At 41.6% G+C, this 25,881-nt stretch overlaps 1 protein-coding gene across 6 annotated transcripts in view; it reads left to right on the top strand.

Annotated features, from left to right (window-relative positions):
- Positions 1-25,881, top strand: part of Runx1t1 (RUNX1 partner transcriptional co-repressor 1) — a 145,062-nt gene that overhangs the window by 63,302 nt on the left and 55,879 nt on the right. For all 6 annotated transcript variants that reach the window (XM_032905663.1, XM_032905653.1, XM_032905691.1 and 3 more), the window contains one exon: positions 24,410-24,547. In XM_032905663.1, the coding sequence (XP_032761554.1) occupies positions 24,410-24,547 (138 nt within the window). The remainder of the gene's footprint in view (positions 1-24,409; positions 24,548-25,881) is intronic.

The raw sequence follows: 25,881 nt of genomic DNA, 5'->3' as shown, positions 1-25,881 counted from the left end.
AAAAGTACACTCTGGTCCCTTAAAATATGTATATATATGTATATGTGTATATATATATTTTTTTTTTTCTTGCTATTGCTCACAGACTGTTAATATTTACAGTCATGTTGGACTTCTGTGGCTAGGCCCATCTTATCCAAAAGAGTCTTTTGCTTCTTAAGGAAGTAGTGGTGAGATTGTCCTGAGGTGATATGGGACAGGTCTCAATTTGATTTTCTGTTGATAGCGTGTTGATGATAACACGGGGGCCTATGATTTCCATCAGCCTCTTTAGCAGTTAGACATGTATTGCTTTTGTAATTAACTTCTCTGACAAAGAGATGTCCTTATGGAATCCAACTCTAGTGTTCTTCATCGATGAGTAGGATGCACTTTGTGATTGTCCGTCAGTGTTTGGTTTGATTCTCCCCATTATAGTTCCTTGTGAGCCCAGAGACATCGCCAGTGCTATATAAAATATAAATGATTCCTGGTAAGTGGAAAGGAATTTTGACTGTCATTTTAATTTAATAACATATTTATCCACATTTAAAGTATAAATACAGATATGGCTGCATTAAGGGCTTATTAATATGAAACTTATTTATGTATTCACTTGAGACATGTCACTAGAACTTGAGGTAGCACGTGAATTGTAAAAATGTGTCATCCAAACTAACTAGACAGAATTTAATGGTTTTAGATTCCCCAGTGGTCTGGCATTCAAAATGTATGTTTTCCTTTAAAATGTCTAGAAATTAGAGAGTTGAAATTTGACTTACTTAATCCTCTTGAGTATATGTTTTTCCTTTTTAAAAAATTTTAATTACATTAATTAGATTATTTGTGTGTGTGTGTGTGTGTGTGTGTGTGTGTGTGTTTGTGTGTGTGTGTATGCACAAATGTTATGGTGTGGATGTGGAGGTAGGGGACAACTGGCAGGAATAGCTTCTCTCCTTCTGCCCTATGGGTCACAAGGATTACACTTGGGTAGTCAGGCTTGAACGCAAGCTTCTTTACCCGGTAATGTGCCATCTTCCCAGCCCCCATAAGCACGTTTTTCTTTGGTAAGCAGAATGTGAGTATCGGTCTTCAGGGAGTGTTCAGAGAGCAATTAATTAATTAGGGCACCTTCTCTGAATTACCTTATTAATTAAAGTAAGGTCATGGACCTCCATGGAAATTATATTATGCAAAGTATTAACTGGGCCAGAGCCACTATTAAGAGTTGATGCATATGGGATGTGAATATGGCTGACAAGCACTGGCTGGCTTTCCCAAGAACATGAGTTTGATCCTCAGGGATGAGCATGTGTTTGTGTCGAAATGAAACTGTCTCAGAGTTTACGGATTTGATTATCTTACATGGATACCACATTAAACCAAGGAGCAATCTCCATGCAAACACCAACTTTCAGATCTTCCTGAGGGTGTGTTAGCTAACCCAGTGTACAGGTTAAACATACTTGTCTGTGAAAACTACTGTAGGTGGATGGGCTTGTAGGGAAGCTGGTTCATGGAGAACAGTCGACATTTGCTTCTTTGTTGGTGAAAAGCTTCCTGCATTGCTGGGCTGGCCTCGAGAATCCACTGCCACAGTGTTCTGTTTCGTTGTCTGGTATCCCTTGAATGGTTCTTGATTAGCTTTCTTGGGGAGCAACCCAGGATGCTCTAATAATCTGTGCTTTCCTCCTGGAGATCTCCAGTTGTTCCTCTCCTTGCCTTCAACTGGGTGTGCATGTGCTCATTACTAACCCAGCATCCATTCTTTTAATCAACAATGAGAGGCACTCTTGAAGCAGTGAGATATCGAGGTGGATAAGGTACTTGGTGTTTTTCAAGGCAGAATCTCATGTACCCAATGCTAGCCTTAAACTCAGCATTTAGACGAGGATACCCTGGAGCTCCTGATCCTCCTGTTTCTATCTCCCAAATTCTGGGTTTGCAGGCATGTACTGCAATACTTGTCAAGGCACTTTATAGATAATATGTTTATTTATTTTGTGTGAGTAAGCATGCATGCCCCAGGGTAGTAGTTGGAGGACAACTTCTGGGTATTAGTGGGTTCCACTCATATGGGCAGACTTAGCACTGAGCCATCTCTTTGGTCCAAAAAGTACTTCAATGAATTCAAATGAATTCAAAAATGAATTCAAATGGACATGGGGTCTCTGTTGAATCTGACATCCTGGACCCCTTCAGTTCTTTCAGGTTGCCTTAAATCTAACCTCCCACTACTATTGTCTGAAACTAATAACGTTGGTGGAGATACATTCCTTAATATTTCCACAGATAACCAAGTGTGCTATACATACTCAGAGTCTTAGTCTTCTAGAGTTAGAGACTGGAAGATTGGGAGGTCGAGGACAACCTCAGCTGAGTAGCAAGTTTGAGGCCACAGAGGCTACATAATACTCAGTCTCAAAAAAAAGCCCACAACCATGCAAAATCCTTGCCAGACAGTTTTATTGCCAGAAAATCTGGGCGTGTGAGATTTTACCTCAGTCAGTCTTAAGATGCATACTGATTTGCACAGTGCACATTAAGGAATAGGCTGCTGCTAGGAAGAAGAATGGCATGATGTGATCACATGATTTGATTACATGGTTCTTCCTCCCTCACTGGAGATTCCGAGGTGGCAAGAACTAAGGGTCTCAGAATTACATGGAGAGTTAAAAGTAGAACAGGAAACATGAAAACAATCCCGCACGTTAACAAGGCGTTCTGCCATGTGACTTGGACAGTAGACTGGAATGCGCCACCTCATTGTAGCACACTCAGGTCTCTACAGACATTCCTTCAGACTGTTTTGCTGTTGTATTTATCTAATAAATAGTGGTTATCATAAAACAGGTCCAGGATCCTATGAACTATGTCCCGCTGTAATGTCTTTCCCCATTTGATGTGCTTTTCAGATCTCTCTGTACGCACATTCATGTCGCTGTGTTTTGCTCTGTAGTTGGGTTGGGCTTTCCACCATTTCCACCCTTAGATGACTCTTGTTCCCTATTGAGGTTGCTTCCCTTGAGCACTGTAACTTTAAAAAGCCAGAACAGGCCTGGAGTGGATGGCCAGCTTGCTGTCAGTCTTCCTGTCACAAACACTGTTGAATACATGGTGCTAATGGTTGGTAATGATTGCTGAAGAGTGTAACTGGTGCACTAGATGATATGTGTATGTAATTTAAAGACAATTTACACTTACTGCCTGGTGGCTGTCCTGTAGGAAACATCGTTTTACAGAAATAAGGCAAAGTGACAGTTTGTGCTATATAACTAATAATCATATTATAATTATAAATGTATTATTTTATTACATGTAAAAAGTTGATTGTGTTTAAATAAATTAAAAATCTGCCTATCTCTACCCCTGTGTGGTTATGTTTTTTTTCTCTCCAAGGGACTGAACATCATTTATGCTCTTAGTGGAGGTGTTTTTGTTTGTTTGGCAGTAGCCCAGGCTACCCTCAAACTTTTGGTCCTCCAGCCTCATCCCATCATGTGCTGGGACTATAATTAGATGTGTGGACCATTGCATGTGTTTGGCTTATTTATTTTTTGTATTACTTTTGGGCATTTTGTATTTCTCGTAGATCAAGAATATAGATCCATTACTGTCACGTACCAAAAAATATTTTTCTTGGTTTAGAGTTTATGCTTACTTTGTTATACATTTACTTGTAACATTTTGGGCATGTGTCTTTTAAAAAAATATTACTATTAGTTCTCCTTATTCTAAGACTTAATAAATATATAAGTATATGTACATGTACACATTGGTTTTTAAAATGTATATTTGTGTGTGTGTGTGTGCGTGTGTATGTGTGTGTGTGTGTGTGTGTGTGTGCGCGCGCGCTTGTGTGTATCTTGGCATGGTGCATGGATGACAGGCACCTTTACCTTGAGTCATTTTTCTAGCCTACATAATGAAGCAGTCTCTGTAGTCAGGCTGTCCCCCCATTTACCATGTAGCTCGTGTGTCTGATTCCAGGGTAGTAAGATTGTAGGCAGATTTGGCTCTTATGTTTTGTTATTTATATAACAATTTTTATTCATAAGGAAGTGCATGATTTTGTATCCAACGTTCTGCCTTACCCATGGGAGATGTGTTCCCTGAACCTTAGTGGATACCTGACTGTCACTTTCTACTCAGCTCTGTTTATTTCCACTGTATTTTTTACATATACATATACATATACATATACATATACATATACTTAGAAACTAGGTATGGTTACATGGTAAAAATGACTATTGATTAAATAGTCATAATGATATAACAGAAGTATGGGACTGGTGTTAGTGAAATACCTTGCACTTTGCTCTTCCCGGGATGCTTTGGGACAAGACTGTTTAGCATAAGCAGCAGTGAAGGGAATGAATTAGCATCATGCTCAGGCCTGAGGGTACCGAGAGTTTAAGTAGTCAATCTGATAACCAAAATGGCTAAGTGACTACTGGGTAGTTAGCAAAAGCAGCCTGGATTTGTTCCTCAGAGGGATGATTGGTATCTGGGTGGCTCAGGATGGGATGTAACTGAAGAGTGACAGATCGCATCCTATTTGGAAGGCCTCACCATTTAGAACTTATGATGGGTCTGGTCGTAGAATCTCTTATTTACTGCCTGAATGAGGATAACTGAAAGCATGGAGGGCGAGGTGGGGATGGTGGAGGCTGCTGTGGGAGTCACTTAAAAATCGTGGTCTAGTAGTATGTAAGACATTTTATGACTTACTGTAAAGAAGTCCTCTTTTCCCCTCCCTCCTTTTCTCCCTCCCTCCACCCTCCCTCCCTCCCTCGATCCCTCCCACCTCTGTTCCTCACTCTGTTTTTCCCTTCCATTTGGTCTTCTGAGACAGAGTCTCACTGTAGCAGCTCAGACTGGCCTTGAGTTGCCTATGTAGTTAAGGATGAACCTGTACCTTGATTCTCAAGCCTCTACTCCTTGATTACTAGGATTATAAGCATGAACTCTGGAAAGAGCTCTTAAAATTACTTCTATCTCTACCTCATATCTCTATTTCTCTATCTGTGGATAGATCGGTGAATATGATTACATGTGAATGCATGTTTCCTTATGTGAGCATATGCACATGTGAGTGGAGCGACCATCAGCAGCCAGGATCGGGAGTCAGAGCCCCAGTAAGTGGAATTATTAGTGGTTGTGAATGACCTAGCGTGGCTTCTGGAAACTAAACTCAAGTCCTCTGCAAGGGCAGCAGGTCCACTTAGCCACTGAGCCATAATCCAAGAAGTCCATTCTGTTGTTTCGTCTTTAAAAATATTTTTATCTTTGAGATAAGGTTGTTTGTTGGCCTTGAACTCATGACCCTCTTGCCCTAGCCTCTCAAGTGCTAGGATGACAGGGGTGTTCCAGCATACTAGGCAAGAAGTCACCGTTATCATATACTGGCAACTTATTTTCCTGTTTCAGTATATTTGTTTGATTTTTATTTGTTTGTTTGGTTGGTTTTTGTTTTGGCTATCCAATTTTACATTAGCAGAAGATAATTGAAATTGTAATTTTATCATGCAGTTTTAAATCATCATGCATAATTATGACTTACTGTAAAATTAAGCTGAATTTATTATAATTTACCTTCAAAGTTTTCCTTAAAAGTTTCTTTTGTTTTTTGGTTTTTTGTTTGGTTTTTTTGTTGTTGTTTTGTTTTGCTTTTGAGATATGGTGTTATGTAGTACAGACTGGCCTTGAACTCGTTACGCTTATTACCATTAAGTAGCTGAGCCTGACCTTGAATTTCTCCTCAGTATCCTTTCCCCATGCTAGCTCACGTGCTGGTATTATAGGTGCGTGCTGCCATAGTTAGTTCAAATTAACTTTTCAAACATCTGTAACTTCCAGAAAAAAAAAGTTGACTGGCATAGTATAAGTATTGTAGTATATACAGAATAGGGATAGAGGGCGTAGCTTGAAAATGTTATTTCTTTCAGATGGTTTAGTGTAACAACTCTTTTCAGGATCATTATTGGGAGTTGAAAGTCGAAAATGGGAGCCCCCTCCTTCCCCATTTTCTTCCTGGTAATCTGTTTAATTGTACAAGGTTTAAGTGTTGATTTTGTGAAAGTCCCGTTTTGGAACACTTGCTCCAAATGTGAAGAAGGATTTGGGCAGAGCTGAGGGGAAGTGGGGGTAACAGCACAGCCCCTGAACAGGTTGTGAAGGACTCATCTGTGGTAGAGTGAGGAAGGACTTTTATGGCAGCAGAGTGGAACTGCTGAGATACTGGGATGAGTTGAACTGAGAAGAATCATGAAGTCCAGGAGGATGACTGTGGCTTGGAGCTCAATCGGCTGCTTGGAAAATGGTACAAAGTTTAGAACTGAAATAAATGACGAGGCTGCAGAATCCCAGTGGAAGGGTTGGATCTGGTCCTAAATTAGCCTGTCAGTGGCTATCCAGAGAGATGCACTAAAGCAAATATTAAGATCACTGGGTCTGGCCCTTGGGAGAGTTGGTCCCTGGCAGAGCTTGCTGCAAGAGGTGTGAACACCTGAGTCAGGGAAACAGCCAGTCTGAAGGCAAAGGGCGCCAGATCCCAGTTCATTGAACCGCCACTGCAGAAAAGGCATAAGAAGTAGAGCACAGATCAAAGGAGGCTGAGACATTAAGATGGGCACTGAAGGCAGCTGGCGAAGTAACGAGAGAATGGCAGGAAAGGCATAAGAAGTAGAGCACAGATCAAAGGAGGCTGAGACAGTAGGATGAACACTGAAGGCAGCTGGCGAAGTAGCAAGAGAATGGCAGGAGTGTTTCACTGAGAGCAGCACAAATCAATGGGATAAACATAAATATTTAGAAGACAGCTTGGCAGTCTGTCCATCTAACCAAACAAGATAAGCCCTTCTAAGGCCTTTGGCCAATGGTACCAGGTTAACAGGACCAAGATTTAATTCTTTCATGTGGAGCACGTCTCAAATCCAATACAGAAGGCAATTGGTTACCTTGGTGACAGTTATGTCACCATTTTACTTGTGGCACATTTTGCTTGGCAGATAGATATTATATTATGTGGGGTCCAGCACTAGATAAGGCCACTCATGTCTTTTGCCTCCCAGCAGCCTGCATAGCTCCCTCCTGGTATCAAAGCTCCCAGCAGGGCAAGTTTCCTGGTCAGCGTGGGACTGATTTCTTTAGGTCCTGCAACCAAAGTGTGTCTTCAGGGGTAGGGTCAGCCCATGGAGTTAATAGTAGGCAGCCAAAAAACAAACAAACAAAAAAAGACAATGGATTGGACATCCAAATACTAAACGGACAAGCATTGGCAGCTACTGGTACCAAAAATCAAGTGGACCTAAGATATATTTATAGAACATTTTACCCAAGCACCAAAGAACAAATGTTCTTCTCAACAGCCCATGGACCCTCAAAAACTGGTCAAATATTAGGGTGTGAAACCAAGTCTCATCAGATAAGGGAAACTGAGAAAAAAATCCTGCATATTCTGCTTATAGTATAATAAAGCAGTTAAGCAACAGCAATTACAATTGTGTATATGTTTATGGGGACTAAACAGCACACCATTGAGTGACGATGACTCATTGCAGAAACCAAAAAGGAAATAAAAAAAGACCCTACAATTAAAAATGCAATCCAGCTTACTAAGTTCCTAAGGTTGTTTGCTTTTTGTTTTTGTGTTGGTGGTTGGTTTTCTCTGGTGCTTGGGTTACGGGATATGTACTAAGAAGTTTTCTGCTATGGAAGCTATACCAAGCTTTTGATATTATGAGTATTTTGAGATGGAATCTCTCCCATCCTGTGTGACTGATTGATTTTGAGATCCTTCAACCTATGCTTTCGTAATTCAGGCATTACAGTATTCACCATCAGGCCCAGCTGGCTTTATCTTTCCATTGGAGCTATGTGGGAGGAGTGATATTGACTGGAGTCAGTGAAGTCTAAGTGATTCAGATGAGAGATGTTTTTGACAACTATCCTTTTGTTATTTTTATCATTAAGGTAACACAAGAGGAGTAGCGAACTCCACTGCTCTGGTCTCCCTTTAAGTCAGTATTTCTAGAGATTTATTTATTTTTATTTTGTATGAATGTTTGAGTGCCTGCCTGTATGTATGCACACCACATGTGTGCCTGTTGGTCAATACAGGACAGTGGACAGTGTTAGAATAGCGAAATCTGGACTTAGTGATTGTGAGTTGCCTGATGTGGGATCTGAGCCCTAAACTCTGGGTCTTTTGTAAGAGCAGCAAGCTCTTAACCACTGGGCATCTCTCAGCCTCCACATCTGTATTTTTAAATAAAAACATCCTTATTCACCTTTATGACGGAATACCTTGTTATAAGTTTCGGGATTGAATTGATTCACAATTATAATGTAACCTGTGCCTTGACTTGTGACACTTTCCAATCTGATGGGAGACATTAGGAAAACAACTAATTATAGAGTTGATTCCTAATTATAGTAAGCTGTAAAGACAGCGTAGTTGGTAAAATAGTGTTTATAGTGTTTATAGTAGAGTGTTGTGGGGAGAGATCAAGGCCACCTCCTTTATGTAGTGGGTTTGACCTGAACTGTTTACTCCAGGCAGAGAGAAGCCTGGAAGTCAGAGAAGTTCACAAGTCACTAAACCAATGAGGTGTGCGGTGAGATAAAAAAGGATTGCAGATAAAACTGAGCTTCCCTGCAGGTCAGTTAGAGAATTTTGATTCCTGTGTTCAGAGTGAAAGGAAGCTATTGTCAATGTTTTAAACAAAGAAGTAACAAGATCCCATAATTAGGATGTAAATTGTGCCTCTGTGTGTGTGTGTGTGTGTGTGTGTGTGTGTGTGTGTGTGTGTGTGTGTGTGTGTGTGTGTGTGTGTGTTGTTGTGTGTGTTTGTGTGTGTGTGTGTGTGTGTGTGTGTGTGTGTGGTGTGTGTGTGTGTGTGTGTGTGTCTCTGTGTGTGTGTCTGTGTGTGTGTGTCTGTGTCTGTGTGTGTCTTTCTGTGTGTGTGTGTGTGTGTGTGTGTTTGATGCGTGACCCTGGAAGTTTCAATCCCCCTTAACAGAGATGGCAGATGGTGAGTCACCATATAAAGAAGAACATAAAGTTCTTGAAGAGTGTGATTTTCTTTTCATTTGTGTTTCTTTTTCTTGCTCTTGCTGTCTGAAACGATAGCTAGTCACTGCAGGTAGGTGTAGTGAAGTTTCATTGGGTTTCATATGGTTTTTTGTCCTTGCTGACCTGGAACTCTGTACAAACCAGGCTGCAGTCTCTGCCTTGGCTGTGGATGCTGAGGCGTCAAGCATGTGCTACCACCCCAAATTTAACTGTGCTTAAGCCAGTGATTCACTGGATAGACCTGTGTAGCCTTGAAACCATTACTTAGCCTAGCCTGATTGGGAATAGATAATATTGTACCTCTTGAATAATATTAGCCTCTTGAATGCTGGGATGAAATGTTTCCAGATCATTAAAAAATTATTGTTAGATTTTAAAAGTATTATTATTAAAGTAATATATATATATATATATATATAAAATACCTACATACTACTTTATATCTTGTAAAATATAGTAATTATATATATGTGTGTGTGTATATATTTATGCATCTATATCTAATCTTTATCTCTATTTATCTATCTACCTATATATACATATATATGGAGAGAGAGAGAGAGAGCGAGAGAGAGAGAGAGAGAGAGAGAGAGAGAGAGAGAGAGCGTATGTGCACATGTGTGCATATGTGAGGTCACAGGAGTTTATTTTCACATCCCACCTTTACATGAGTTTCAGGATCAAACTCAGGTAGTCAGTCAGTTCGTTCGGCAAATGGCATCTCTCCTGTCCTGCCTTGAATATATTTATTCTTAAGTTTATACTATACTGAGAATCAAACCTCGTTAAGCAGCTGGACAAATGCTTTGTAACTGAGTAATACCCCGGCCCTTACAGTCTTGGTTTTAATTTGGAATTGTCTCCATAGGCTGCCCAGTTTGGCTTTGAGTTCCTGGGCTCTCGCGATCCTCCAGTTCCAGCCTCCCCAGTAGCGGGTTTAGAGCCATGTACCTACAACTGCACATTTGGCTGCATTGTTTTTAAGCATACGCTAAGGAGCAACAGCAGTCAAAATGAATATAGGCAAGTCTGTCATTCTAGCTCAAAAAAACGCTGAGGCAAGAGAACCCAAGTGTCCACACAAAAACAGCTCTCCCTTCAAAGGGATAGCGTAGTTTATTCTGGATCCAAATGAGAGTTACCATGGCCTGGGAACATGAGCCGGTTTGTCCCAGAAAACATACTCCAATGTAGTAATAGTTTCATGAGGATTTTATAGTGACAGATCAAAAGAAACTCTTAAGTCATGTTTCAGATACATCGGTAGAAATGTCAGGAAGCTGAATTAGAGCAAAGAGAAGTCTCTGCTGCGGGTTTCAGATGCCAGCTGATTGCATTATCACCTTGCCTTGTTGGCAGCTAGCATTCTGTCACATTCATACATTCATGGTTCCAGGGGATACGTCACAAGGACATTAACCCTGAACCAGTTGGGAACCAAGGTGGCTCAATCTAACTTGGCTCCAGACTTGTAACTTGTAAATCTCGGAGATTTACCTCAAGGAATCATTGACATAGACGTGTCTTTTTTTCCTGGTAACTTCAGTTCATACAAGTTCAAAGCTAGCCTTGACAATTTATCGTGACCCTGTCTTAAATAGCAATAAAAAAAGGATTATGGGTCTAGCTCAGGGTTATTAAGATAATACCTTCTGCCGTATGGTACGTACTCTGCAGCTGGTTGATGTGTTTCTAAACACAATGGCTTCTGAAATGTCGCATGGAAGGTGGCATGACTTTGAAGAATGTGGCAGAATGGAGTTGAGAAACCCATTTAGGCGGCAGGATAATTTTATGGTGGCAGGTCTGGAAAGACAAGCGCTCGTGGGTTTCATGAATAGACGGCAAAGTGGTGCTGATTTCTTGAATGTACCTTGTCTCTTTCCCAAGTGACTCTTTCTTGTGGACTGGGATTTGCTTCCTGACCTCACCATGTTTGCCTCAAGTCCTCCTTGCTGAAAGTTCAGCGTCTGAGTTCTTGTCTCTCGTCTTGTACCTGTTTCTACCCTGGGTGTTTGTGTCCCTGTTCCTGGGCTAGGGTTCTACACAATATGATTTATTTGTCCATTCATTTGCATGTATATGCATGTGCTTAGAGGTCTACTGGTATGTGCATGCAAAAGCAAGCTGAGGCTGGGTTTCTTTCTGAGTCAACTTCCATTTTGTATATTGAGGCAGATTCTCTCACTTGAGTTCAGCATTTGGCACTTCAGTTAGTCTAGCCAGCTAGATTCCTTTAGAAATCTGCTGCCTCTCTTTACCTTGTGCTGGTGACAGGTAGACACGGTGGATCTGAATTCTGATCTTCATGCTTGCACACTAAGTACTTTACCTCCTGAACCATCTCCTCTATTGTGTATTTGTTTTTCCTTCAAAAAATATTGTTATATGCATGGGGGGTTTAGCCTGTATGCTTGTCTGTGTACCACTTCTATGCCTGCTATCTGCAGAGGCAAAAAGATGGTGTCAGAATCCTTGGAAATGGATTACAGATGGCTGGGAGCTACCATGTAGGGTGTGGAATTGAACTCAGGTCCTCTGAAAGAGCAGCCAGTCCTCTTAACGGCTGAACAATCTCTCCAGCCTGTTCCATATTCATTCATTCATTCATTCATTCATCTCTCTCTCTCTCTCTCTCTCTCTCTCTCTCTCTCACTCTCTCTCTCTCCTTTTCTTCTTTCTTTACAGTCATATTGTGTAGCCTAGGCCGATCTGGAACTTAGTGTAGAATACAGACTAGCCTATAACTTAACCTTCCTATCTTAGCCTTCTGAGTGCTGGGAAAATAGTCATGAACTATCACACCAGTCTTCTCTGATATTTATTATTTACTTTCCTTCTCTATGTCTACCTAAGAAACTGGCTTGTCATTTGGCTGCTGAAAACCTTGATCATGTTCCTGTTGCTTGTAAGGTGAAGCCTATTAATATTATTTCCCCCATGGACTATACGCAATTAAACTCCAAGATATACTCAGTTAAGATTCTACTGTTGGCTGATCTGTGGCTAAGCCACAATTATATACCATGTACACCTTCTAATTTCCAGCTTTGATTTGCTAAGCATTCCCTGGGTAACTGGAACTGACTGGATTAGGAGTTTGAGCTGCCATGTTTTGCAGGGTCTCAGCCTTTTGTTGTACATTTCCTTAACAAGTAAGCTACTGAAGCAAAAATTGTCTGTGCTTAAAGAATATGAAGATTGAAACTTTACATAGTGATGTTTTCCACATTCTGAAATGATCTAATGTTACTGTTAATTGGAACATTGTCATTTTCTTATTAGATACGTTCAGTTTACTTTTATTCTGTTTTATGTTTGAGACAAAATCTTGTTTGTGATCTGGCTTCCTATGAATTTACAATGCAGCCTCTTCCCTCGTTTCCTAAGTACTGGAACAGGTGTAATAGCAGGTAGCCATTCTGTCTGGCTAAGTAAGCTCAGTCATTTGGTCAACAGTTGCTCATTGCCTAGATGAGGAGTCTGTCCTTCTCATTCTGAAAGAGGAGACACCCTTTTATCTTCTATCTCATATCTCATATAGGATGGTGAAGTGTTAAATAAATGCACATGAAACCAAATCGACAGAAGCAGACTAATGTCATTATGCAGGTGAAGGCAGGTACACGAGAGAACGAGGCCTGTCGTTGGATGAGAAGGAAGGATGGGCGGGAGAAAAGTTTTAGAAAGGAGAGAAGGGCGGCAGCGAGGAGAAGGAGCTGGGAGAACATGACGGCAGATGTTAGGATTCTTCTCTGCACATAGATAGATACAGGTTGTTATGACAATTTTTAAGGGATGGGTGTGTACGGGATTTTGTGCTGTCTAGATGGGCAAATTATATCTTATCAATTGGATCAGAGGTTATTGTGTGGTGTGTTCTTTCATGTGGTGTCTTAATTGAGTCCACATTAAGAGAACCTCGAGATAGGTAGTCTGTGTATGAAACTGGCATGGCAGTGACCCGCTTTGGGAACTACGTGGGTAGAGAGATTGCTGTCCGGCTCAGAGAGTAGCCATCGGCAGTGTGATATGGGATGGAGCTTAGCTGGTGAGACGCTTTGCTGACTGAGATGAAAATATACCACAGATGCCTTGTGGCCCTAAGTACAGTGCCGGCTAAAGGGTTACCAGATTTTTGTATATTTACCGCAACAATCATGAGGTCTCCATCCTCTAGATATGAACCTTGATAGCTTCCAGGAGCTGCTTCCAAGAAGTGATTACAAGAAAACTCAAGAATGAGGATGACGACTGTTGATGAAAGGAGGTGTTTCCAGAAGATGAGTAACCACTGGAATCTACCAGCATTGCCAAGACCAGTGGTTCTTCTTCTCATCATGAAATCACCAAGATAATATTTGAGCTAGCAGCACCATTCGGCTCTGCCTATGTTCACTCTTGGTCTGGAGGCCACTTCTGTCTCAATGTGAGCCAATTGTGCTATTTTTCCAACTTCCGTCCTTGGATTGCGTGCACTCTCAACACCTTTCCTCTGTTTTATTCATCTCTTGTCCTGATCTGGGTAACTGGGGATTAGTCACAAACCTGTGGCTCTTTGGGCACAGCCTACCTTTGCTTTCTTCATTCGCCCATTCAACAGCCTGAATCAGATGCTACTATTCCACACACCGTGAAAAATGCCAAGTGAATTGCAGTTTAAATCGGACAAAAGTCTGTGCTCAGGAAGTTGGCATTCAAAACTGGATTAATGTGTGCAACGTAGCTAGACGACTGCTTTACAATAAGGGGATGGAGTTAGTGCTCAACTGGTAGAATGCCTGTCTAGCATTCATGAGGTCTGGTTGAAGCTTCTGAATGGAAAATAACACTGTGTAATGACACATCCTGTGATCTCAGTAGTCAGGTAAGTAGACAGGGGAACGATCAGTCCAATGTCATCTTTGGCGGAATAGTGAAGTCTAGGCTATCATGGGTTCCATGAGACCCTTTCTCAAAGAAGATCAATTCTTGTCCCCAACTGAGGTGACTCGACTTTCTTTTATTTTTTGAAGTTAGTTTCTGTAAGTAAAAGTAAGAGGTATACTTTTCCTTGGTCTCTGCCTGACTTTTTTCTTCACCACATTTCATGCCCATTACAGGCACAGATGCACCATGGCTGTTATCTGATTTTGGACCAGCTGCTGACAATTCCATTTGAGGCCTGTGTTGTTGGCTGTGTTCACTAATCATCCTTTCCCTGGTGTTTACTAGTGGCTTGTACCCAAGATGTCTATTGTCACGCTTGCTGGTCAGAGTTTATGACTTAGTGGGCTTCCTCTTAGCCTTCGGGTTTCAAAGGTACACATTTTCTTGTGGTAGCTATGACATAAAACAGTGCACAATGATTAGTGATTAGCATGACCTGAATAGCCTTGGGGAATGGTTTGGTCCAGATTAAAGACCTTCTTAATCCCACTTCCGCTGCTTTGTCACTCCAGAGCCCTGAGAGTTTCTTCTTTGTGACGATGAAGGAGTAAGATTTCAAGATGGTAGTCATGAACCCCATGCAGCCACAGTTGTTGAACATGTGACACTACTGGAATGGTCAGAAGGAAACTTTAAGCTTTGTTTAATTTTAATTAAAATTTAAATTGACACGTGTGGCCCTGGCTACTCCACTGGAACATGTATATCCTAATGTGTCACTAGCCCTGAATGTAACATTAATGAGCGTGGTCTGTAGTCCTGTGTTTTCAAGTCAAATGAAGTAGCATTTGGCCTGTGATAGCAAGCCAATCTTCCAAATCTCCATCTTCAGTCTTTGTCTCTCTTTCTTTCTAATGGAAAAGTCTGCAGTCTTGTTTTCATTGTAATCTTATGTGATATATGCATGTCTTCGCACTTAGTGTGGATCTATCCTTATGGAGTTATGCTTGTAGATTGTGGATTCTCTCATTACTGCCACAAATTTACATGCAAATGGCTATTTAAGGAAAGAAGCATTAATTTTGGTTCACATTTCAAGGGTCCAGTGCATTTTTAGCAGGCATTGTAGGAACCTGAGGCATCTGGTCACACTGCATTCACAGTGAGGAAATAGTGGGATGACGTCAGTGCTCATCTCACTGTCTCCTTTCTAGTCAGCCCAGGACCCCAGCCCATGGAGCAGTGGTACCCATACATAAGGTGTGTTTTCCCATACCAAGCTAATGTAGAAAATCTCACAGACATGCACTGAGATTTGTCCCCTATGAGATTGTAGATCATAACCTGACCGTTTGAATGATCACAACTTGTTTTTAATTGTGAGAATAAAGTATGTTCATTGAAGAATAGATGGTGTATTTTTGGGCCCATAAGTGCTTTTACCCCTCATTGTTTAACATATATGTGTGTGACGATGATTATATCCTTATTTACAAAGGGAGGTTTGAAGCCTGAATGGTTCATAGGTGTATAAGCTGAAATGTTAAAATGAGATTTCATGGGTATAGCTTCCATTTAATGTCTAGAAAAACACCACCTAGCAATAGGCATTCTGTTCCTCTGGCTCTTAAAATCTTTCAACTCTCTCTTCAGTAATTTTTTTTCAGAGTCTTAGGTTTACAGGGAACGAGGGAGGAATGAGGGCTAAATAATACTATGGATGTTTGAAAAAGCCACCGAGAAACATTACCTTATAAGCTCTCTCTCTCTCTCTCTCTCTCTCTCTCTCTCTCACGTTCTCTCTCTCAAGTTCTCTCTCTCTCTCTCTCTCTCTCTCTCTCTCTACATACACACACACACACACACACACACACACACACACACACACCTGTTGTAATATTGCCCTAAGAACCAGAGATTAACAAAACCCACAGGATCAGGTGTAAGAAACTTCCCTACAAGTTGTTGGTTGAAGGAATCAGGACATTCTCAAAACAGTAATATGTTACTGATATTGCCTCCAATTGCCAACCATCCTGTGAAGGTAAGACTGTTGCTGAAAACACCACATCTTTCAGACCCAAGACTTCAAACAATCAAACTAGAATGGCCTGGCTGTCTCCTGCCTGAGGGCTAACTCTCATAGTATCAAAAAGTGCGGTGCCAGATGCCAAGGGAGAAAAGCAATGAGACATCCTACTCAGCTGTAAAGTCTAAGCCATAACAGTGACCAGCCCAGCAAGACATTTCATTTGAGCGATAGTAGTTATCCTGGGGACAACCAACAGCTGTCTAATTAGACTTAAGGATCACTCCTCAGGAGGAAAATCATGCCTGGCACTGTGAACCTGGCCAACTATCTGTTGCTAGGGAGGTCATAGACCCTGGGGAAGGACTACCCTTGTCATTTTCCTAAACCAATATAATTTCTAACTGTATTTGTCCTGATACCCATACGTAGGGTATCTCTGGCCCTTCATCAAAGAAGGTTTCTCTGCTGCAGGAGGAGATATTACAAAGGTTCCCTACTGGTCAAACTGCAGAAAAAAGTGACCACAGGCTCATAGCCCCAACCGATACATGGAATTTATTTTATTCTTGAGAGATGATCTCATGTATCAGAGGCTGGTTTTGAGCTCTTACACAGTTGAGGAGGACTTTGAATTTCTGACCCTCCTGCCTGAGCGTTCAGGTATGCATCCCTGTACCCAGTTTGTCCAGTGGGGATGGAAACGACCCGCGTAATGCAATCGACTCCCAACCCCAACACTCTACTCTTTTTTCCTCCTTCACTTCCTTTCCTTCCCATCCTCCTCCCTCTCTTCCCATTCCTCCTCCTTCCATTCCCCCTTTCCCTTACTTCTTCCTTGTCCTCTGCTTCCCCTCACCCCTTGGGATAGTGTTTCATGAACAAAGAGCGCAAACCATCCAAGGTGCTTGGGACCTTGAGGTAGAAGATCCTGGAGAATGCCGTGGATAAGATTGATAGGATCTGAAGAGACTTTGCTTTGGATAGCACAGCCCCACCCTGCCCCATTGAAGGAACAGGGATGTTTCCTCCTCTTTTAGAAGGTAGGGTATTCCCCTATAGCACTTCCTCGAACTACTTGTTCAACAGGATTTCAACACCCACCTCTGAAAGGCATGGCAGATAAGAGAATTCCTGCAAAACAAAGAGCAGCTGCCCTTTGGAATTGTGGGATAGGGGAGGCAGCTGAACACGCTCACCATGTGACCTCTGCCAGAGATGCGCAGTTTGTCGCTGGAGCGCTGTTGTGTTTGTGACTGGGCTAAACTAAAGAGCGATTTGTTTTTATCATGAAATTTATGGAACTCTCCTTAAGGTAACTGCTTTTTATTTGTTTTGATTGTTACTCCTTGAGATAGTCTCCTGTGACTCTGGCTCAGGCTGGCCTTGAACTGCTGACCCTGCTTCCTAGTCTTTGTAGCTGCTAGGATTACAGTTGTATACTGCCATGCCCAGCAACATGGCTTCTCCATTTTTAAATGTTTTTTGACTCTGTGTGTGTGTGTGTGTGTGTGTGTGTGTGTGAGAGTGAGAGAGAGAGAGAGAGAGAGAGAGAGAGAGAGAGAGAGAGAGAGAGAGAGAGAGAGAGAGAGAGAGAGAGAGAGAGAGAGAAGGAAGGAAGGGGAGAATCGTAATAGAGAAAGTCTTTTCTCATAGCCCAGTCTATCCTTGAATTTATTGTCCTCCTACAACAGATTTCTGAATGCCGAAAGTTAGACACATTGTTTTTTGCAGTTCTATGAGGTCATGAGGTCAGAGAAAAGATAAGGTTCTTTCATGTTTCAGGAATACTCATGACATTTGCTTTTGTCGTTTGTTCATGTTGCTATAACAATACACTATAGAGTGGGTAATTTCTGAAAACAGAAATCTTTTTCACTGGGCTGGGACCTGGAGGTTTTAGGACTCTTGGTGTCTAGTGAGGGCCTAATCTATACCTTGTTGGGTGTGTCTATCCTCACGTGGTGGTGCAAAGGAGATTGCAGTTCTTCCCGGAACCTCCCCACTGCATTTTTGCTCTTTTTATACATTTGCAAAAGAAGAATGAGTCCAGCCCCTAGCATATACTGGGCACATGTCTACCACTGAACTATATCGCACCACTTTTTATTTATCTGTTTTAATGTTGGGACATAGTGTCCTTAAACTCCCTAGGTTGACCACAAACATGTAATCCCTTTTTCTCAGACTCCTAAGTGATTTGGACCACAGCCACCATGCCTATCTCTTCGGTCCTTTTATAATGAACGGCTGTCATGTCTGAAAGCAAAGCCTTCATAACCTAAGCACTTCCTAAAGCCCCCACTTTTTAATCCTATATCACTGGCGACACATGAAATTTGGGCTGTGTGGTGATACATGTCTGCGATCTCAGTAGTCTGGATGCTGAGACAGAAGGATTGCATTGAGTTTGAAGCAAGCCTGAGATACATTCATGAAACCTTGTGTCGAAAAACCAACTGAAACAAAGCAAAATAAAAGCCCAAGAGAGTTTTAGGTGACATTTAGACATGATGCATATATGACAAGGAGAGCAATATACTCATACTTGCATACAAGTATAGGAAACTAATGACAAAGTTCAACTTGATCTCAGATCTTCATAATTGTCTTATATTATAGATGTTTCCCAACTTGGGATATGTCCTTTAACGTTTGAGGTTTGATCTTTTTCCTGGGATGGTGATGGAAAGGACGCTAAGTAGCAGTAGCCGTGAGTCATGTGATGTCAGGAACAAATCGGGACATTATACAGTGCACTGTGGTACCCAGACGTGATATTGGTAGGCAGCTAGAGGGACTAAACGCTTTCCTATCCCCTCTTTTTGCTTTCTTGTCATTGATTTTTTTTCTTTTTAAACATGGAGTTCCCATATGTAGCTCTGCCTAGCACTAACTCCCGGTGGCCTCTGCCTCCAGGGTGCTGGGATTACAGGTATGTGTCTCTGCGTTTGGCTTTGAATATTTTTCTGAGCAGTCAAGGAAGTGAAGACTTCCTCTCACCATTGGTCCTTCAGGCAGAGATGGGAGGGTCAAGAGTGAAGATCACCTCCAGTTGTTTAGTGGATTTGAGGTCAGCCAGGACCACAAGAGACCCTGACTTTAAAAAGCAAAGAAAATGCATTGTTTGGAAGTTACATTTTATTTATTTATTTGTGTGTGTAGGTATATGTGTGAATGCCATGGCACTTGTGGGGGACAGAAGATAATGCACAGAAGTCTGTTCTCCCATTTATCCTATGGCTCAGTTTCCAGTTCAGGCCTCTAAGCTTGCCGGCAAGCACTCTTACCCACTGATTCATCTTATGGGATTTTCATATGCACTTCTTAAACTCATTTCTGACTTACGGTATTTTCAATTACGATGAGTTATTGGAACATTATACCAATAGAAATCTGGGAGCATCTGTCCCTGAATTCTACTCTCTCCCAAGTGCTGTTGATGGCTGGTATGACTCATGTCTGTTGGTGTTTTGTCTGCATGTGTGTCTGGGTGAGGGTGTGAGATATTGGAGTTACAAACAGTTGTGAGCTGTCACATGCATGCAGGGCATTGAACCTGGGTCCTCTGTTAATAGCATTCAATCCTCTTAACCACGGATCCATCTCTCTAACCCCAAATTTGCCTGGCTTTGAACTAGTTCTAATACAGAGAATAGATTTAGAGAGGGAAAGTGATCATAAATCCTAGAAACTGAGTTATGTGTGTTTTAGTTTGTTTTGTTTTTTGAGATAGTGTCTAGCTGTAGCTCTTACTGGCTACAACTCAATATGTAGAGCAGGCTGGCCTTGGTCCACCCAATTCTGCCTCTCAAGTGCTGGGATTAAAGGTGTGTGCCACCGCACGCACCCAGCCTGTACATATATATTAAATACACTCTGAAGGGAGAATTAAAAAGAGAAATTATCCATCAAGTTACCTGATGTTTCTAGTAGTTCGTGTGTGTAGCTTGTACACACTGTCTCCGGCAGACAGACTGATGGATGGTGAAAGAGAAAAATCTAGACGATGTGCTTGGTGCATGGGCAGTTGAGGAAAACTGTAAGAGAACTCGTATGAGCTCTAATGGGCCGTGAAGAATATGCAGATAAGGGCAGGGCCATTTGCAATGAGGGAAGCAACAAAGACTCAAAACCAACAAAAAATGCCCCACAGAACCCAGGAGTAGCAATAGCCATCTCCTGTACTGATGGTGACAGGCTCGATGAACTGGCAAGAGGCAGAGATCTGCATAAGAAAGTACAGGAGCGTATTGGTGTCCAATAGGAGTAGGGACGAGCTAGAGTTTTAGACACACGATCTCATTCAATTTCTTACCACATCTGTAAGAGGAACACAGAATAGCCCCCCATTTTTGCTGTGCATAAATAAGTCTCAGGATAACTAACCGAAGGGAGGGCTTACTATTAATGGTTGAAAGAATTCCTTTACATCAGTCTTCTCTATCGAGGCCTGTAAACAAGGCCATTGTAGACTCCCTCTCTTTCATACCTTACAAACCCACCTGGAACTATTTGAAGTCACTTTAAGTGAGACAAGTGCCAAGCCAGATTATGTTATACCTTTTTACACTGAACAAAGCAAGCAAAAAGGAAATGAAAAACATGTCGCCTCTAGAGGGCCCTGGCAACGAATCCGACCCTGAAATGGTATCAGTAATACATTTTTATATGCCGTAAGTCTTTCCGTGCACCACCATCTTTGGTACATATGTGGTGGATATTTGCCAAGTGAGAAAAATGTTACTGCCCAGGGAAGATTGTCTTGTCTGGAAGCTGGGGGAATCATTGAGAGGTAAGGTCAACTCTCGTTTACTTTACCTACCTTCCCGATCTGACCAGTTTTCTTTTCCAGTCTTTTCTTCCCTTTTCTCCCTCCCCTCGTTTTCTTCCCTCCCTCTCTTGTATCATTTTGTGTCACTCTTTCAATAAGTATCCTAAGTTGTCCTCTAGTAACTGAAAAAAAAGAAAGGATATACCGGGAAAAGTAGAATCTTCATTAACTTAAATAAGTTACTTGTGATACCGTCTAACCTCATGTTGGTTTAACTGTGTCTACTAATTTGAAATAGGGTGAAGTGCTTCTCTGGTTAAGTCATCGTTCTTCTGCTGTTTGCTATATAGTTTCAAGAATATATATTTCAAAAACATTGGAAAAAATAATCCCAAACAAATGTGACAGAGCTCTGCGTACTTGAAACATATTGTCCAAATTTATCTCCCATCTCTGTGCTGCAGAAGGTTTCTGTGTGCATGGGTTAGGCCTGCCCGATGATTTCTTCATCTATCACCATCCTGGGTGTATTGTGCCGAGCAGAACAGAATGGCTTACATATGGTCCCACTTTGTCGTAGTTTGTAGGGCCTCTGGGTTGGAACTATTTGATCAGAGCAGCCAACCGTCACAGAAATTTGGCTAATGTAAAAATCCTACATATGCACATGTACACACAGATCAGGTCAGAACACATCCATTCCTGTTTGAACTAGTGGTATCCTTCCTTCCATGTGTTGATGGGTAGTTCTTTCTCTTAAAATATTGATGACATTTAAAAAAAAAATAAAACCCTCCATACCTGTTTTGATAATGCTATTCTAGATAGGCACTATGTAACATGTGTGGTCCAAGGCTAGCATTGAGAACCTTTCTCAGTTAAAGCCATGACTACATCCATCATCTTTCTAGAACCGGACAGAGCTGGAAATTCCAAAGATTATCCTCAGCACAAACCTAACTCTTAAGTTTGAAGAAGCCCATGGTGGGCTTTACAGGGTATCCTTTGTTCTTGGTGTAAGCACTTAAAAGGACTTGGCTTTTCCAGGTTAGGTATTCTTGTCATTTGAGGTGGGTGGCTGTAGCCTGGACTGCAGGGTCCTGTTTCAGTTGTGTATCAATTAAGCATCTGAGGACCTCTGTCTCTTTGGGACCTTTCTCCTTGTTTTGTTCTTTTCCCTGTTTCTCATTTTTCCTTCTGTTGCTTCATTGAATTTTTTTTTTCATGCCTCCCATTTCCCCCTCCCCCTCTGCTCTTGCTTTTTCGGTCTGTTCAACCACGTGCTCTGTGGATCTGGCCTGCCTTCCCTCTTGGTTCCCTGTGAGTGTTAGCAGAATGAAAGCCAGATGGACCAGCAGTTCCCACTGTTATCTTCCAGCAGACTCTGGCAAGCCTGCCTCCCTCCTTCCTTTCTTGGCATGACAGAAGTATTTGCCTTTATTTAGGGAGAGCGTGTTCGCTGCTGTACCTCTTCGCTCCCCTGCAGTAGGAGCAGAAAACTATTCTCTTCTTGCTGAGGTTGGTTGAGGATAGTAGATGTGCAATGGATTTATCGAAGGAGCAGTTTTGAAGCCCGCCTAACTTGTTTATTTTTCTGAAGTGACGGATTCCTGACGCTGGTGGTTACGTGCCCTGGGATAGCAGGATAAAGACATGGTTTTCGTAGTAAGATAAAGTCTGGAGCACGTTGTGTTTGCGCTGCTGCCAATATGTCCCTCGGGACACTTCTCGTGACCTGTGACTATTCAGTGTTCTTGCACCAATGGTAGAGAGGAAGACAACAGAGCCGCTGTCTCAACTAAGGAGCAAAATACACTTACTAGGTTGTAGTTCGTTTTCATGGTATTATATTTTCCCTAAACTGGTATCAACGTTATTTCAACTTTCAAAATGTTGTATTTTATTGCACCCTACCACTTATGAAAATGCTTCTTTTTTTTTTTTTTTTTGAGACAGGGTATTACTAAGTAACCCTCATGAGTTTAGACCTCTGTGTGTAGACCAGGGTGGCTTCAGATTAAAAGTAATCCCCCTGGCTCTGCCTCTCAAGTGCTGGGATTCCTGGGAGATGCCACCAGGCCCCAGTAGGAAATTGCTTTTGTTTGTCTGAGGTGCAAGCTTAGTATTTCAAGCTGTCCGTGAACTCCTGATCCTCCGTGCCTTCGTTCGCCAAGTGATGGGATCGCAAGCATGTGCTGTGGGAGCTGCCATAGCAAGTTGCTCTGAAGAAAGATTATAATAATAATTATAATAACAGTAATTTGAGATTTCATTATCATTTAACAATTGATGTTAAAAATTACTTACTTGTTTTAACTTTATATGTATGTATGCCATATATATATATATATATATATCTGTGTGTGTGTGTGTGTGTGTGTATGTCTGTGTGTGTGTGTGCACCATGTGTATGCACAAGCCTTAGGATGTCAGAGAGGGAGGGCATTGGACCTTTTAGAACTTCAGTAGCAGGTGATTGTAAGCAACCACATAGATGCTGTGAATTGATCCCAATGCGTCCTCTTAACCACTGAGCCATCTTTTCAGCTCTATTAATATCTGACTCAGGTAAATTTGTGAATCATGTATTATAATTCTCATAATAATTTAAAAATCCTGTTCTGAATAGCGTATTATTTTTGCCTTTTTTTTAGAAAGAACAAGTTTAAAATTTTTGTCTCTAAAGTTTAGGAGTACCTCAAAAAATGTTTCTGGAGTGTCTGTCGTGTACTTGTAGAAGACTGGATCTAGAGCAGCAAGCCAGAAACAATTTCATCTTCAGCAAGAAATTTATTGCCTTGAAATTTATATTAGCCTAAAACAATAGATGGAAATATCAAGGGAAAAATAAACTTACAAGCCCAGTGTTCACATTGTCATTCATCATTAGGACGTGGACAAAAACGGTTCAAGGCCAGGATGGCCCACATAGTGAATTTCCACATCAAGATAGACTGCAGAGACTCAAACTATCCAGTGTACATGGGAGAAAAGGGAGATAGGTGTAGGAGGAAACAACTTGGGCTTATACATGGTCATCATTAGATAATACAGGGTTCGTCCAATGCCCTTATTTAGCTTGTATCAGTTTTTACTTTGAGACTTTCTTGTTGTAAGAATACAAAGTGGAGTAATTTCTCTCAAGCTTTTAACTAAGAGGACAGGCCACGAGTACCCCACGCTCTACATACAGAATAGCTCAACTTTACTGTAGACAGAGCATTTATGTGTTTTTCAAGTAGGGCAGACAAAATTGAGGATCTGGGGAACATAACTCGTTTCATTTAATTGACCAGAAAACTAAGCAAGGTGGGGCTGGGAGGTCTGGTAGAAATGGACTGTGAACTGCCTGCCCCTGCCAAGACCTCCTCACTGCTTAACTGACACTGGGTTTCCACTACTTCTCAGCCACCAGGGCGGGTTCACTATCAACTGTTTTCTTCTTGCTAAGGTTGGCTGCGGCTCCAAGTGAGGTTGTGTCGATGCGCAGAGCAGTACCAAGACAGCATCTGCCTCAGCTGGAAACAACAATAGAATACATTCCCATAGATAGGAGTGTTTTACTGATAGAAGAGGTGGGGTTTCTTGGTGTTTGTGTGCCCCCAAAACAGACAGACGCAACATTGCGACTCCTGGGTGTCGAAGGAGTGAAATAACATGTTCCTGGTGCCATTCCCAGATCGTACCGAGAAGCACTCCACGATGCCAGACTCACCTGTGGATGTGAAGACGCAGTCTAGGCTGACTCCCCCAGCAATGCCGCCTCCTCCGACCACTCAAGGAGCCCCGAGAACCAGCTCGTTTACGCCAACGACATGTAAGCACTCGGTTCTGAACGGAACTTTTTCAGTTCTGAAGGTTAAATTGGAAATTTTCTACACATAAAAAAAAAAAAGAAAAACATCCAGGAAAAATAAAATCCAATAGCAATGCTCTATGCAAAATCAAGTGCAAAAACCTTGAAAGTTTGCCAGTAGGTAATGGTTATTGAACCCAAACAAAAGTGTCGTGTTTTAGGTATAATTGGTACAACTGTGAATATTTGCCTGCCTCTCTATTATTACTTCAACATTGTAATCTGCTACGGTTTGAACAAATGAATAATATTACATTTGCTCCCTTGGTCTAGTTACGCCTATGACTTTTAATTCATGTTAATGTAGAGCTCTTTATTTCGGTTGTTCAGTTTCACTTAGAACATAGAGATATGCTATAATTATTTCTAGTTATTTCTACCTTGCTTTCTTCTATGTCAAATAGCTACAAATAATATTAAAAAAAAAAACTCCCCTCACATTCTGAAGTTTAAAAGGCAGTCAATTGATGCCACAGTCTCCTATAGAAACCTTTCTGAATTCAGCAGCACAATTCTTGTCAGGGACCTGCCAGGCTTTTGTCAAACTTGTACTTCATTGGCACTCAGCTCATGTCCCATGTTCTGAGTTCTTCCTGTAGCATCCCAGAAGAGGACAGATAGCTCTGACCCCCAAGCCACTTCCCCGTTCTAGCGGGGGGCACTCTGTAGGATGGTTTTAATCAGTCTCACGGTTCTGGTTAAAATTGTCATCAAAGCTTTGTGATGCTAAGAAGTATTTATCTGTTATAGATGATGCTCTTAATGGACCATGTGCCATGAAAGCATACGAATGAAAAATATCTGAGAAGCAAAAATAGACCCATGAGTCTCTAAAGATAGACATCCGAAGTGCTCACGCACAACTGCCCCGCCATTTAAAAGCTCTTTCCAAATGTGTGCAGGGCAGAAGGCTGTGACATGCCAACGTGTAACCTGTCATCAAATGTTGGTTATCCAAAGTCATGGTGACAAGCATGTGTCTCCTCTGAGAAGGCTTCCTGAGCTAGCATTGATAGGTTACTTTGTTCCTCATTGAGATGAAAGAACATTTACTTCTGTTTTCCTTTTGCTTTTAGGGCAGGGTCTCACTCTGTAGCCCATGGTGGCCTTAGACTACCTAGTATAGTTGGAGATGACATTAACCTCCTATGCTTCTTGCCTCCATTTTCCCAGCGCTGGATGCCAGACATGTAGTCACACTGTGACTCCAATGCCGGTCCTTATAGACCCATTATCCTTGGTGTTCAAATAAGTTTCATTGGAAAGCAATTTAGTAAATCACTACTAATCCATGC

Source organism: Rattus rattus, chromosome 1 (genome assembly GCF_011064425.1).
Source record: "Rattus rattus isolate New Zealand chromosome 1, Rrattus_CSIRO_v1, whole genome shotgun sequence".
Classification (NCBI taxonomy): domain Eukaryota; kingdom Metazoa; phylum Chordata; class Mammalia; order Rodentia; family Muridae; genus Rattus; species Rattus rattus.
Note: the sequence above shows the minus strand (reverse complement) of the source record. Positions and strands in the feature narration are given on the sequence as shown.